Source organism: Girardinichthys multiradiatus, chromosome 4, assembly GCF_021462225.1.
Source record: "Girardinichthys multiradiatus isolate DD_20200921_A chromosome 4, DD_fGirMul_XY1, whole genome shotgun sequence".
Lineage (NCBI taxonomy): Eukaryota > Metazoa > Chordata > Actinopteri > Cyprinodontiformes > Goodeidae > Girardinichthys > Girardinichthys multiradiatus.
In genome coordinates this window covers 49,142,170-49,158,281 of record NC_061797.1, presented here as the reverse complement: position 1 = coordinate 49,158,281, position 16,112 = coordinate 49,142,170, and the positions used below count along the sequence as shown (strand labels likewise).

Below are 16,112 nucleotides of genomic sequence, written 5' to 3'. Positions count from 1 at the left end.
CCAGGCCATTGGTCCGACACACAAGCAACCATTTAAATTCCCACTCAGTCTTAACTGGTGTTTAGAGTCACCAGCTTACCTCACATGCATGTTTTGGTCTTCATTAAAAGTCAGTAGAGCCGAAACCAAGGTCCTTGTTTGTGTGGTACATAAAGCTGATTCTGATTCTCGTTCTGGACCATTGGAGAAGACTGGAGAGAATCCACTGATGTACACTAAAACCAGGAGGAGATCCAAATGGTGAGCTTCATTTGGAAGTTGAGCTCAGATGTGGGATTGATGTCCAATCCAAGTTAATGTTCTGGTTTCAAAGAACTGATTGTTGTCCTTAATGTCCAGGCCACTTACTGTTAGCAATACAACAATGCATTTAAACTCTTTAACAACATGTTCATGTTCAACAGAGGCGGTACAGGGTAGCTTGTGACTGACAAACAGCTTCTACACAAGGCAGCCATGTTGGATTCTGGAGGCAGGGTTGTGGAGGAATGTCTGTCTTTCCTTCAGGAGCGATTCTTCTTCTGTTTATCCTCTAGGTCTCCTGAAGTGGGACAGTAATTGTATTTTATTAATAACTATAATAATTATGGTTTTTCCATATACGTGTGTTTCAACAGAAGGTACAAAGAAAAGGGCTAAAGAAACCGTATTCACATCTCCATACATCAGAGTGGATCAGTTACTGCCATCTATTGGTGAGGTTTGACATTGCAACAACTTTAAACCCCATCCAGCAGGTCACAAAGTTCACCTCTAGTCACGTGTGTCTGCTCAGTTCCCTTTTTGGAGGAGGAAACCAGTAACTCTGGCACCACGGTGCGTTATTAGTTCTTCCTCGTCTGTTTTTCCTTTGGATCAGTTCATTTTCTGTTTTTCTCCCCATGCGTTAAAGGAAGAATGTAAACCCTGTCGATAAAATGCATTCCATAGAAGATTTATCGACCCTCAGATGTATGAAGATATGTGAGCAGTTCTGCTGCTGGCCCTTTAAGGCAGCTTGTGGTTTTGGTTTAGAAGAAGATGGAGCTACATGACCATAAAAATACCAGCTGAGCTCAAATGAAGGGAACAAACTGAATAAATCAACATGCTGATAAAACTTTGGAAATATTAGCATTTTCTTTGTTTCCAGCTGTTTTTATCAACATTATTTAACTATGTGATTGTAGTTTTACAGTTAAAAATGCTGTTATCCATATAAATAATGTAATTAACACACACACAATGCCCAATCATAAAGGACCGCTCTGATTTCTGTTGGTCAACATCCTTTTTTCTGTTTGTGTTTGATCTAAATGATTTCAGAGATGCGATTGTTTTCTCCTCCTGTTTGTGTTGATCACACGTCTCACTGTCTCTGTGTCTCCGTCCATTTGAAACCAAGTGACAACTGTGGTGATGAAGCGTCTCTGTGATGGATGGCAGTGCTCAGGTGTCATGTCTCTGCAGGAAAATTGATGTAGGGATGAGAGTCCCTCTCAAGCACCTCAGCAGCTGCATTTAGAACAGGCCGGGCTGATTTGTATCTCTGCAGATTAATGCGATCCTCAGCTCTGGTGCTGCTGGTTGTTTCAGACGTTTCTTGATTACTAAACAACCTTTGGGCCTGTTTACCTTAGATTAATGCTGTGTGTTAAAACCTTAGAGCTCATTACCCACAGAAGAATTGAAAAGTCTGCTCAATTAGTCATTTTCCCCTCAGGCACTCAAAGAAGCAGTTTCTTCCCATTTCTTTGACTGAATATGTAAAGATTCTGTTCAGACCTTCAGAGAGTGCTGGAGAAACAAATGGCTAAAAATGTTTTCAATGAAGCTTATATAGTGGCTGAAGAAACTGAGTCGTGACCATTTAATAAAATGCTCAGGAGACCAAATACAAAAATAGAGCTTTTATTGTGAAAGGAGTAACTTAATTGTGTAAACTGCATGAAACCAGAACTGAACATGAGCTCCACTTCTGATCTCAGAGAGAACCTTCATAGCAACATGTTTTCTAGCTGACAAACTGAAACAAGGAGAAAAACAACCCAAAGTTTATGTAAAATCATAAATTATGAGTTCAAGTTGTGAATCAGTCACTAAGTGACACGTCCAGTGTGTCACTAGAAACAGCTCACATCAAAACGGTTCTTTCTGCGCAACCAAACTTGGTTCTGACCCAGATTCACAGGTCAGTGGAGGCCTCTTTCTCAAACTCTCTCTGTAGTTCCTGGGTCCAGCTCCCGTTGGGATCAAGGCAGAACTTCTTCCTCTCTGTGATGACTCTGCAGGAGAACAACATGCAGAAGGTTCAGAACACTGGACCAGCTGGGAAAACACTCATCTTCTGGGTCAGAACACATCAAGACAGAATAAAAAGCAGCTTGACTGAGATGAAGCTGGGTTGGAGAAATCTGTGAGAGATGAAGGTCTGAGTCCACCAGCAGCCAGAGACAAAGACCAGCTTCTAGAGGAACATTCAGCTGAGTTTCAGCAACAGATCCTAATATTTGATCAGATCGGTCCAAACACGTTGATCTAAGAAAGAAAGATTCTATTTTACAGAACCTAAAAGAACCAAATGTGAGGTTCTGCAGCAGCTTTCTGCAGGTTCAGCTCTGTCTCTGACTCCCAGGTGTTCATATAAGAAGATAAGAAGATGTTTAAAACATGCAGGAAGTCCATGTGGAACATGGAACATGGTTCTAACATGTTCTGCAGTCTGGGTGAACTCACATGACAGATCTGAGTTTGCAGTGCCCAGAAGACATCTCCAGGTTCTTCACCTTCACTTTAGGAATCGTCATATTGGTGTTGTGTGAGCAGCAGAAACCCATGGGCACCAGCCCTGGACCAAGTGGAGCTGAGAAAACAAACAGAACTTCAGTTACCGACCCGGGCCAGAACACACAGCCAACAGTTAACACTGGAAGAGTTCCTCACCTGCAGAGCTGGAACACAGGAAGCAGAGGAAGATCAGGAGGCAGAGAGTCAGCAGGATCTTCATGGTTCTGGATGGATGTTCTGCTGTCTGGATGGAGGTCTGGGAGTCTGTGCAGGACCGATCTGATCTGCTCTGTTTATATCCAGCTGACATCTCCTCTCCGTCACATTCATGAATAGTTGTGTTCTCAGAAAGCAGCAGGTTTCCTTCCTCTGCTTCTTCTTCTTCTTCTTCTGCTTTCTCTTTCACTCTGGATATTTTCTGCTCTACGGAGAAAAGTCAAAGTTCCTGCTAAAAGCCTTCCACAAAATCAACAGGGATTTCCATCCTGATTAAAGCTGCAGGAATGTGTCTCTGACTGAATATTTCTCTTCATTTTACATGAAACTCAAATATCTGCAGAGCTGCAGGAACATCTTTACTAAACCTGAGACTGATGTCAGAATGAGAAAGTCCTCACCTGTTCATCTTGTCATCAGTTCAACATTCAGCCTGTTTTCCTTTGTTGATCCATAGATCCTGCTGTCTTCTAACATTCCTGCTGCTGTTCCTGTCCGTCCTTCAGGATTCATGTCTTTATCTTTGGTGGAGGATCTCCATCAGCAGCTCTCTGTGTTCCAGATTCTCCCAGTAAAGTTGTCTTGATCTTCACCTGCTGCTTCCTGCCTCTTTCTGCAGCTTTTAGGTCCACCTGTCTCCACATATTAGGACAATCAGTCCACAAGAGTTCCTGACTGAAGTTCAGCTTCCATCAGAGCTTCATAATGAGAGCTGGTGGGATAATCAGGGAGGCTCTGCTGCTATGCAGATGATACTCCACTATACTCATGATCAAACGTATTCTAAATGCATGAAGGTCATGGAGTTACTCTGGACGGAATAACTTTGGCCTCCTGAGCAGCTCTGTAGATCTTCAGCTATTTTATACAGGAATATGTTCTTTAATGCAGGAACATGTAGTTAAGGATCTTGAATCAAAATGAAAACATTTATTAGGATCAAGTTCCTGTGAAAACCTTCCCTCCTTTAATCAGCAGCTGCAGCACAGAGGTCCCACCTGATGCCGACGATGAGGAGAAAACTGAAGATGGAAACAAGCTGCTTCATCTGCATCCTGACCCACACCAGTTTTCCCCGTCGGATACCAAGTACAACATTCACAGAACGGCGAGACGAGGAAGTGAAACTGGACAAGAAATGTGCTGACACACACATTTTACTACTTTCAACCAAACACACAGAAATACCTGGAAAATCCTCTTTTATCACAGAGTCAGAGGCAGAAATAAAAAGTGTCCTCATGTAAAATCTTTTAAAAATAATTATCATTTAAACAAATCCTGAAAGGTCTCCTTTACATAAACCTACAAACTGAACCACAACAATAAAACCAGTCATTAGATGGAAATAAAAAGACACTGGCTGCACCTGGAGGACAGTAAATTCAAATACAGTTAAAAGTCTTCTGAGAGCTGACTTCTATCAGCTGAAGCTCGAAAGAGGAATAAAAGTCTGTTCACAAATCAGCAGAAAAAACTGTCTTTAAATACAGACACTAGTCGGCCGCCTGACACGCCCCACGCAGCCTTCTGAATACTGTGCAGTTTCCTGGTCATAATGCCCTCAGATGCACATAGTCCATACTTTGTGGCCATGTCTGGATTTAAAACAGAAAATCTTCCTCCTGGGAAGGCCGCTAATTTTCTCAGGAGGTGAAGTCTGAGCAGGTTCATCCCAAGATCAGAGCGTGAAGCTAAGAAATGACCAAGAAGTCTAGTATCATAGACTGTGGGTTTGAAGTGGGACCAAAGTGCAGACAGGAAGGTGAAATGAGCATAATGATGGTTTTAATGATAAAATAGGAAAGTTACAGGAACTGCAGGGAGAACAGGACAAGAAGCCTGGACAAAGAAGCAGAAACTGCAGCATCCAGTGAAGAACGAGAACCAGCGAGCTTGTAAACTAAGGAAAGAGTGGAGGATGACAATGAATGCAGGTGTGTTATTAAGGGGATCATGTTGAGCAGCTGAGGCAGAAAGAAAGCAGAGAAACTGAGGGAGGAAGACTAATAAACAGTGAAGAAGCAGAACTAAGACACAAATAATCTACTAAACAAGAGATAAAGTCTAACAGAGATCTAACAAAAAACATTTCCAAATGTACAAAGACCAGAACACAAGAACAAACCAAGAAAATAAACACAAAGGAATGAACTAGTATGGCAACACCTTAGAGAACATAAACAACAAGTCAAGTCAAGTTTATTTATATAAGGCTTTTCAGCAACAAGGCACTCAAAGCGCTGTGGGAAACAGGGAAATAATGAAAACAGAGACACAAAAGAAACCAAAAAAAAAAAAAAACACCCAAGGATTATGGCACCTAGGGTCTAACCTCAGCACTATCCAAATTATGTGCTTTATGATTAAAAGTGTAGCCTTTGTAAAATAATGGCAGCATCATGCTGTGGGATGCTGGGGTACTGGAATGGATAAAGCATCCAGCCTTGAGCATTTCCACAGCTGTTCAGTCCTACGACAAGTTCTCCTTAATTTATCCAGGGGCAACAATTAGAACATTGAGCCGTGCTCTGCTTCACAGGAGCAATTAAATCCAAGATGTCCTTACATTGAATAGTAAAACCCAAAACAATGGAGTCCAAATCACTCATATTAGAACCATGAAAGTCAGTGGGATGTATACTGGAATGGATAAAGCAAGTTAACATTAAACTTCTTTGACTTCTTTAAACCTGTTGACTGGGAAAACTGGTCCGTCCCACGATTCTGACCAGTGTAAATGGACTCTACCAGTTCTGCCCAGTAGAGTGGTCAGGAAGAATGATGCCAGACGTTTGTTGATGGATACAGAAAGGGTGTGGTCATGGCGCAACTAGCTAAGAGAGATTGAACCAAATTCTGGTGGAGGTGTATATAAATATTTGACCCTGTGAGGGTCAGAGGAGATCCACAGTAGATCCAAGCCTTTGGTCCCAGTTCTAGTTCTTAAAATCATTGCAGTTGGATGTGCAAGAAGTAAAATAAATCATACAAATAAAAAAAACAAAGTTCTCGTTTGGACACTAACTTCTGAACTGAGGCACAGAATAGTTATAACTCTAGATATTAAACACAACTAGAGAGCTCTGGCATTCGGTGGTTTGGTCTGGCCTACCCGGCGGCCCCGCGCTGTTCCGGACCCTTTGTGGGGTGCCTTGAGACGACATTGTTGTAAATAAGCGCTATATAAAGAAATAAACTGAAACTGAAACTATCTCTGTAGTTATGCTGTTATTTCAACTTTTAACTTTATGTTCTCTCTTTTCCTGTATGACCCCTTCTCTTTTCCAATGGTTATAATCAGTCTGACAGAGAGAGGTATCCCAATCCTTGTGGTTTTTAGTAGAACAATGACCATCAGTGGGACCCTGTATGAGGTTCCTTGAGACGACATTGTTGTAAATAAGCGCCGTTTAACTAAATAATCTGAACTGAAACTATCTCTGTAGTTATGCTGCTATAGGCTTAGGCTGCTGGAGGACATAATGACCACTTTCACCCTCTTCGCTACATTCTCACACTACTCTCCAATTTTGCATTATTTGCTGTTATTTCAGCTTTTAACTTTATGTTCTCTCTCTTCTCTTCCTAGAAGCTACAACTGGCCTGATTCTGTGTCTACCTGTGATACCTTTCTGGAGAGGGGAATTGTCCAAGCTTCTGCTGGCAACAACTTAATGCTCACCCTCTACAGATGATCCACATAGCCCTGTCTTTCAGTGTTTAACCCTTTCTCTCTCCTAGACATGGCAATTAACTGAGCTTAACTGTGACTAACTCTATGTGCTCTCTTTCAGACTCTAACCTTGAAAACTGGCTCAGAGTTTATCTGTTCTTTCTTTCTAGATGAAACAACTAAAGGAGCTACATCCATTAACATTTACTTTTCTTTCCCATAGAAAGTACTCCTGGATCAGTGCTTCTTTGTTCTCTTTGTGTCTCTGCTCTGTTCTCTCAAACCCCCAGTCGGTCGTGGCAGATGGCCGCTCACACTGAGCCTGGTTCTGGTTCTGCTGGAGGTTTCTTCCTGTTAAAAGGGAGTTTTTCCTCTCCACTGTCGCTACATGCATGCTCAGTATGAGGGATTGCTGCAAAGTCAACACCAGTGACTGTCCACTGTCTCTACATGCTCATCCAGGAGGAGTGAATGCTGCAAGTCTCTGACTGGATGCAATCTGCTGGGTTTCCTTAGATAGAAAAACTTTTAATCCAATTTGAATAAATAACTGAATCTGACTGAACTGTTCAATGGTTACGATTAATTGGAACGTATGAACCTGACTGTTGTGAAGAGCCTTGAGAGAACATGTGTTGTGAATTGGCTCTATATAAATAAAAGGAGTGGTGGCCTAGTGGTTAGAACAGGAGGTTTGAGTTCTGGAGGTGACACAAGGGTGCAGGTTCATATCTCACATATTACCACTCTGGGTCCCTGAGCAAGACCCTTAGCCCCAGAATGCTCCCTGGGTGCTGCACAATGGCAGCCCACTGCTCCCTGTAAGGGATGGGTTAAATGTAGAGGCCAAATTTTGTTGTAATGTACATGTGCAATGACCAATACAGATGATTATTATTAAATTGAATCAAAATGTCCAGTTTCCACTCTTTTAAATTGCTTAGATAAGAAGCTCTAACCCTAACAAGTTAAAAATCAATGTTTCTGTAAAAGTAAATCACCTTTTTTTAAAAAGGAACCAATTAGGCTGTTTGGAAGGGTTGAAGGAGAAACCATCTTCTCTCTAAATCAATGTGGCAGCAGGACTTAGGTTGCAAAGCTGCATCTGAATGAAGAACAAGACTTCTGGGACAATGTGCTTTGGAAAGACGAGACCAAAGTAGATGTTGAGAAATCCAAGGAGCAGAAAGATCTCACACCTACTATCAGCATGGTGGTGGAGGGGTGATGGCCTGGGCACCTTGCAGTCACTGATCATGAACTCCTCTGTGTACTAAAGTATGCTTCGTTTTGAAGCGCATTTAGCTCCATCTACTGCTCAGTTGTGAAATGACACCGGGACGTTGACGGCCCTCTGAAGAGTCAGAACAGGATATTCCTGAAGAAGCCCTCAGTGTCTACACATCTGCAAGACCTACCTCCATCATCTTCTTCTTAAAAAGCATTTTCTCAGCCAATCACACCGCCTGAAAACTTTTGAATTTTTGGGGATGTGAAACAGATGGTTTTACATAAAGATAAAATTAAAAAATCAGGATCCACATTAAATAAAATTGTTAATCAGCACCTTTTATTAGGTCAGTATTTAATGCAGAACATAAACTGGTTTTCCTGGTATATTTCTTGTATCAGTGGTGAAACAAAGATTTAGAAAATACCAGGAAAATCGGTGTAACGTGGTGATCGGCACTTCCTCGTTTCCCTTCCCCATTTGTTCTGTGAATGTTCTGCTCGTTATCTGACAGCAAAACCTTCTGGGATGAAGAAGCTTGCTTTCACCTTCAGACCCTGCTCCACCTGCTGATGGTTTAAGATGTTCAGTGCATCTCTACACGTGTAATGAAATGTGTGTCTGTGATGGAGGAACTGCTCCGAACCTTCACCTTAGTCACAGTAAATTCACGGCCCAAAAGGTTTCTGCTTTGGCCCAGATGCAACATTTTGTGACTTTAACAGCTTAGATTTTTTAAATGTTTCTCTGGAAGACGTTTAACGGCTAACAGGGATTCAAAAGGTTTTATTTCAAGCCATCCCAGTTGTGATTAGGTCTGGACTTTGACTAGGCCTTTCTAACATATGAGCATGCTTTGATCTAAGCCATCCATGGTACCTTTGGCTGCATGATCAGGGTGGTTGTCCTGCTGGAAGGTGAACCTCCACCTCAGCCTCAGGTCTTCTAAAGTCTCCAGCAGGTTTTTTTCCTGGATTGTCCTGGATTTAGCTCCATCCATTTTCCAATCAACTCTGATCATCTTCCCTGTTCCTGCTGAAGAATCCTCACAGCCTGATGCTGCCACCACCATGTCTCACCATGGTAATGATATGCTCAGGGTGTTAGTTTCTACCACCCATAATGTTCTGCATGTAGATATCTTCAGCTTTGATCTTCTCTGATCAGAGCACCTCCTACCACATGCTTGCTTTGTCTCCTACATGCTTTCTTCTTCCCCTAAAATGTTCTCCTTGCCCAGACTGTCAGTTTAGGTGGACCACGTCTTGGTAGATCTGCTGTTGGTCAATTCTTTCTTTCATGTTCAGATGGATTGATCAGAGCTCTGTGAGATGTTCAGGGGATATTGTTGTAGAACCTAACTGTGCTTTAAACTTCTCCAGAACTTCCTCCTTGACCTGTCTGATGTTTTCCTTGGTCTTCATGATGCAAGGACCGCCATGGATCAGCGGTTCTCTGTTTTACCGAGACGTGGCTGAGTGAAAACATCCCGGACCGCGCACTGCTGTTGCCGGACTTCCAGCTGTTCAGAGCGGATCGTAGCGTGGAGCTATCGGGGAAGAAGCGAGGAGGCGGAATCTGCTTTTACATAAATGAAGGTTGGTGCAGAGACATAAAAGTGCTGGAGAAAACATGTAGTCCTGATCTGGAGTTATTTTCCATAATCTGTAAACCGTTTTATTCACCGAGAGAGTTTTCCTCGTTTATAATAATTGGCTCATATTTTCCACCTCATGGCTGCACTTCTGCTGCTGAAAAACATCTCGCTGAGCTGATTACAGACGTGGAGAAAAAATACACGGACTCTTTCATCATAATACTGGGAGATTTTAACAGAGCAAACCTCTCAAATGAACTCCCCAAATACAGACAGCATATTAAGTGTCCCACCAGAGATAAAAACACACTGGACCATTGTTACACAGCTTTAAAGGACTCATATCATGCTGTTACCAGGGCTGCTCTGGGTTTTTCAGATCATTATCTAATCCATCTCATCCCAACCTACAGACAGAGACTAAGAGCTTCCAAACCCAAGGTTCACACTGTTAAGAAGTGGACTGAGGAATCAAAGCAGATGCTACAGGCCTGCTTTGAATGCACAGACTGGACTGTTTTTGAAACCTCAGCCACTGACTTAAACCAACTAACTGATGTGGTGACATCATACATCAGTTTCTGTGAGGACAGGTGTGTGCAGACCAAGACCTTCTGCACCTTTGGAATAACAAGCCATGGTTTACTCCACATCTCAGGAATCTGCGCAGGGAAAAGGAAGAAGCTCACAGCAGTGGAGATTGGGCGAGGTACAGGCGGGCCAGGAACAGACTAACAAAGGAGATCAAAGCAGCCAAGAGAAGCTACAGTGAGAAGCTGAAGAACAACCTTTCTACTGGTGATACTTCAGCTGTATGGACTGGTCTGAGAAACCTGACTGCCTACAAGAGCCCCTCCACCCATCCTGAACAGAGTCGTCTCCTGGCCAACCGTCTGAATGGCTTCTATTGCAGACATGACAAGAAACCATTCACACTTCAAATCATCTCCTCCACATCCCATTCAGGAACAAGTTCTTCCCACAAAGCTACCAACCCCCTACCTTCAGATCCTCTGCCTGCACTAAAGATCTCCGAGGAAGATGTAAACAGGCTCTTTCAGCGCATGAAAACAAAGAAAGCTGGAGGACCTGATATTGTCTCCCCATCATGCCTGAAAGCCTGTGCAAATCTACTCGCTCCGATTTTCACCCGGATCTTCAACAAGTCACTGGAGAAATGTGAGGTCCCCTCCTGCCTCAAACGATCCACCATCATCCCGGTTCCCAAGAAACCCACCATCCTAGGATTAAATGACTACAGGCCTGTAGCCCTGACGTCTGTGGTCATGAAATCCTTTGAGCGGCTGGTGTTGAAGCACCTGAAAGACATCACAGGCCCCCTGCTGGACCTCCTGCAATTTGCTTACCGAGCAAACAGGTCGGCAGATGATGCAGTTAACTTAGGTCTACACTTCATCCTGCAACACCTCGACCACCCAGGGACGTACGCCAGGATCCTGTTTGTAGACTTCAGCTCGGCCTTCAACACCATCATACCAGACATCCTCCACCAGAAGCTCACCCAGCTCAACGTCCCAGCCTCCACCTGTCAGTGGATCAACAGCTTCCTGACGGACCGACAGCAGCAGGTGAGACTGGGGAGCATCTTCTCCTGATCCAGATCAATAAGTACTGGTGCCCCCCAGGGGTGTGTTCTATCCCCACTTCTCTTCTCCCTGTACACAAATGACTGCACCTCATCGGACTCGTCCGTGAAACTCCTTAAGTTTGCAGACGACACCACTGTCATTGGACTGATCCAGAATGGTGATGAGTCTGCATACAGACAGCAGGTGGAGCGGCTGGTACACTGGTGCAGTCAGAACTACCTTGAACTGAACCCACTCAAGACTGTGGAAATGGTGGTGGACTTTCGGAGAACACCATCCCCATACACCCCTCTCACCATCCTCAACAACACTGTATCGGTCGTGGACCACTTCAGGTTCTTAGGAACCACCATCTCTGAGGACCTGAGATGGTCCTCACACATAGACACTGTTTGAAAGAAGGCCCAGCAGAGACTGTACTTCCTGAGGCAACTCAAGAAGTTCAACCTTCCACAGGAGCTGCTGGTGATCTTCTCCACTGCCATCATTCAGTCTGTCCTGTCTTCATCCATCTCAATGTGGTTTGGATCATCCACAAAGCAGGACAGGTCCAGACTGCAACGAATAATCAGGACTGCAGAGAGAATAATCAGAGCTGACCTTCCCTCCATCCAGGACTTATACAGGTCAAGGGTCAGGAAAAGAGCTGCTAAAATCTCTGCAGACCCCACACACCCGGCACATAAACTGTTTAGAGTTTTACCTTCAGGTGGCACTACAGAGCACTGTTCACTAAAACCAGCCGCCACAGAGACAGTTTCTTCCCCCAGGATGTTTCTCTGATGAACATTTAATAGAGTACAAAACAACAGCATACAGATGTTGCAAATGCACCTTTGTATATATGTATATTTAAGAACATAAAGATTTATGCATAAACATATCTTAAAACGCTTTAAAAGAAAATAAAAAAAAACCAGAGACCAAAGTGTCAAATTCCTTGTTTGTATGCACGAATTTGGCAATAAAGCTGATTCTGATTCTGGTTGTTCTCTAATTTTCTCTAAAGAACCTCTGAGGCCAGAAACAGAACAGCTGGATCCAGATGTCCTGAAACCTGCTTCTCTACAGCTGAATCTATTAGCTTGAAGTTCTTGATGATCCAGAAAACTGTTCTTTCAGCTGCAATATCAATAAATAAAATATCAATAAAATAGCTGAAGATCTACAGAGCTGCTCAGGAGGCCAAAGTTATTCCGTCCAGAGTAACTCCATGACCTTCATGCATTTAGAATACGTTTGATCATGAGTATAGTGGAGTATCATCTGCATAGCAGCAGAGCCTCCCTGATTATCCCACCAGCTCTCATTATGAAGCTCTGATGGAAGCTGAACTTCCGTCAGGAACTCTTGTGGACTGATTGTCCTAATATGTGGAGACAGGTGGACCTAAAAGCTGCATAAAGAGGCAGGAAGCAGCAGGTGAAGATCAAGACAACTTTACTGGGAGAGTCTGGAACACAGAGAGCTGCTGATGGAGATCCTCCACCAAAGATAAAGACATGAATCCTGAAGGACGGACAGGAACAGCAGCAGGAATGTTAGAAGACAGCAGGATCTATGGATCAACAAAGGAAAACAGGCTGAATGTTGAACTGATGACAAGATGAACAGGTGAGGACTTTCTCATTCTGACATCAGTCTCAGGTTTAGTAAAGATGTTCCTGCAGCTCTGCAGATATTTGAGTTTCATGTAAAATGAAGAGAAATATTCAGTCAGAGACACATTCCTGCAGCTTTAATCAGGATGGAAATCCCTGTTGATTTTGTGGAAGGCTTTTAGCAGGAACTTTGACTTTTCTCCGTAGAGCAGAAAATATCCAGAGTGAAAGAGAAAGCAGAAGAAGAAGAAGAAGAAGCAGAGGAAGGAAACCTGCTGCTTTCTGAGAAAACAACTATTCATGAATGTGACGGAGAGGAGATGTCAGCTGGATATAAACAGAGCAGATCAGATCGGTCCTGCACAGACTTCCAGACCTCCATCCAGACAGCAGAACATCCATCCAGAACCATGAAGATCCTGCTGACTCTCTGCCTCCTGATCTTTCTCTGCTTCCTGTGTTCCAGCTCTGCAGGTGAGGAACTCTTCCAGTGTTAACTGTTGGCTGTGTGTTCTGGCCCGGGTCGGTAACTGAAGTTCTGTTTGTTTTCTCAGCTCCACTTGGTCCAGGGCTGGTGCCCATGGGTTTCTGCTGCTCACACAACACCAATATGACGATTCCTAAAGTGAAGGTGAAGAACCTGGAGATGTCTTCTGGGCACTGCAAACTCAGATCTGTCATGTGAGTTCACCCAGACTGCAGAACATGTTAGAACCATGTTCCATGTTCCACATGGACTTCCTGCATGTTTTAAACATCTTCTTATCTTCTTATATGAACACCTGGGAGTCAGAGACAGAGCTGAACCTGCAGAAAGCTGCTGCAGAACCTCACATTTGGTTCTTTTAGGTTCTGTAAAATAGAATCTTTCTTTCTTAGATCAACGTGTTTGGACCGATCTGATCAAATATTAGGATCTGTTGCTGAAACTCAGCTGAATGTTCCTCTAGAAGCTGGTCTTTGTCTCTGGCTGCTGGTGGACTCAGACCTTCATCTCTCACAGATTTCTCCAACCCAGCTTCATCTCAGTCAAGCTGCTTTTTATTCTGTCTTGATGTGTTCTGACCCAGAAGATGAGTGTTTTCCCAGCTGGTCCAGTGTTCTGAACCTTCTGCATGTTGTTCTCCTGCAGAGTCATCACAGAGAGGAAGAAGTTCTGCCTTGATCCCAACGGGAGCTGGACCCAGAAACTACAGAGAGAGTTTGAGAAAGAGGCCTCCACTGACCTGTGAATCTGGGTCAGAACCAAGTTTGGTTGCGCAGAAAGAACCGTTTTGATGTGAGCTGTTTCTAGTGACACACTGGACGTGTCACTTAGTGACTGATTCACAACTTGAACTCATAATTTATGATTTTACAGAAACTTTGGGTTGTTTTTCTCCTTGTTTCCGTTTGTCAGCTAGAAAACATGTTGCTATGAAGGTTCTCTCTGAGATCAGAAATGGAGCTCATGTTCAGTTCTGGTTTCATGCAGTTTACACAATTAAGTTACTCCTTTCACAATAAAAGCTCTCTTTTTGTATTTGGTCTCCTGAGCATTTTATTACAGAAAGATTTTAAAGGTCCAGTATACACATGCATTTCGATAAACTATGATATCATGGAAAAGTATTCATTTAATTAATTTCGTTTCATTTTCATTTTTTATTTATTTTATTTAAAATCAAATGCAACAGCAGCATTTGCCATGAATGAAAAGCCACAGAAAGAGGGCGTGGCCTATAATATCTGTCCCCCTATCAACACGTAATTATTTATATTTCCAATTTTTTGTGGTGTCAAACAGAGCTGTACTTTCAAATTATAATATCATAATAACAACAATTGAAAACAAAAGTCGACCCACTACTCTGCAGAAATGTATTTTTATAACATCGAAAAATCCCATTTTATTTAAACATATAAATATACTTAAATGTATTAATTTTACAGTCAAAAGTGTTCCACAGACGGACCCTTTTGACTGAAATACGTCTTTCCTTCAAAATTGTTCTGAACCCGGGTTTGGTGAAACTTCAGCTCCTTTTAAGTCATCTTTACTTTCTCTCTTAGTGAACCTGTTTTGCAGGTTATCAGGTTAATTTTTCTGATTAGCTTCATACATAGTTTTTAGAATGTTGTATTCAAACAACATCAAATTTCAGGGTTTTTAAATGTATAAATATGGGATTTGTTAAGTTCCTGTGACCACTTCCATGATCGGCTCTAACGGCCGTTTTCTTTAAAAGGAAAGTTAGATTAATAACAAGCACTTCCCCACACTTCAATATAATAAGTCAGCTACAGAACAATCAGTGTGTTATACAATAGAAACAGGAAACTCTTATTTAGAGAATCTTTAACATTATCCAACACAGCTATAATTCAGCATACCTTTACTTTGACATTAAGTGATTTCCAGGTCAAATGTTCATCAATCATAACACCTAAAAACCTAATCTTCTCTGCCCTTCAATCTCTGATCCTTCTACATTTAATGACACATCAATGTCTTTGTCTTTGTTTTTTTCTTCAGAATATCATACATTTAGTTTTGCTAATGTTTAAAGACAATCTATTGGCATTAAAACATTTCATATTTTTTTGGAATTCATTTTCTATATTTTTCAGAACATCTTTTTATTTTCTATAGCACAAAATATAGTAGTGTCACCTGCAAACAAAATGCACTTCAGTAATTATTATTACACAATATCATTAATATAAAGCAAAAAAAGTACTGGTCCAAGGACTGACCCATACTTTTGACTTTGTGTTGTCAACTTCAACAAACTGGTTTCTATTTTTTAAATATCTGGTAACCCAATGATGTGCCACACCGTTAATACTATGTTTGTACTGTTTATACAATTATATTTTATGGTCCAGCGTGTCAAATGCTTTTTCAAGGTCTACAAAGATTCTTATGAGATAATGTTTCTTGTTAATCGCATCTGAACTTTCAGCTCCATATTTGCTGAAGCAGTAGAGTGATTAAAATGAAACCCATATTGACTATAGCTTAAAAGGCTGTATTTATTAATAAATGTAATCAATTTATTCACAAATAATTTTTTCAAAAATTTAGAGAACTGTGGAAGTAGTGCTATGAGTCTCTAATTAGAAAAGTCACATATATTTCCTTTTTTAAAGAGTTTAATTACTTTGGCCACTTTTATTGGTCAGGAAATGTCCCTGAAGGAAATGATGAATTGCAAATATTAGTAAAGGGCTCAATAATTACATCTATAATTTGTTTTATCAATATCATATTTATATTGGTATAATCACTGGATTTTTCTTTTGCACACCTCTGAACAATAACTAACATTTTGTTCGCCTGTACGTTTTCAAGAAAAATACTATTAACATTATCTGGTATTGTTTCTCCATCAGTCGGTCGTGGTAGATGGCCGCTCACACTGAGCCTGGTTCT

The 16,112-nt window shown here is 41.9% G+C and overlaps 2 protein-coding genes across 5 annotated transcripts; one reads left to right on the top strand and one right to left on the bottom strand.

Moving 5' to 3' along the window:
- Positions 1-2,044: 2,044 nt before the first annotated feature.
- LOC124866673 (C-C motif chemokine 4-like) lies at positions 2,045-3,990 on the bottom strand. The gene is made up of 3 exons (XM_047362560.1): positions 2,923-3,990; positions 2,716-2,842; positions 2,045-2,264 (listed from the first exon to the last, which is right to left on the bottom strand). The coding sequence occupies exons 1-3, from the start codon at positions 3,074-3,076 to the stop codon at positions 2,165-2,167; spliced, it is 381 nt and encodes a 126-aa protein (XP_047218516.1). The 5' UTR covers positions 3,077-3,990; the 3' UTR covers positions 2,045-2,164.
- Positions 3,991-9,435: 5,445 nt separating this feature from the next.
- Positions 9,436-14,219, top strand: LOC124867413 (C-C motif chemokine 24-like). 4 transcript variants are annotated; one of them, XR_007038047.1, is made up of 5 exons: positions 9,436-9,487; positions 12,106-13,171; positions 13,252-13,378; positions 13,830-13,991; positions 14,152-14,219. XR_007038047.1 is itself a non-coding variant. In XM_047363842.1 (5 exons), the coding sequence occupies exons 3-5, from the start codon at positions 13,018-13,020 to the stop codon at positions 13,927-13,929; spliced, it is 381 nt and encodes a 126-aa protein (XP_047219798.1). In that variant the 5' UTR covers positions 9,436-9,487; positions 12,106-12,710; positions 12,910-13,017; the 3' UTR covers positions 13,930-14,090. The 4 variants fall into 4 exon arrangements, 3 of the variants coding, with proteins under 3 accessions (XP_047219798.1, XP_047219797.1, XP_047219795.1); XM_047363842.1 differs by lacking the exon at positions 14,152-14,219 and having other exon boundaries at positions 12,106-12,710; positions 12,910-13,171; positions 13,830-14,090; XM_047363841.1 differs by lacking the exon at positions 14,152-14,219 and having other exon boundaries at positions 12,106-12,710; positions 12,905-13,171; positions 13,830-14,090.
- Positions 14,220-16,112: the final 1,893 nt, after the last annotated feature.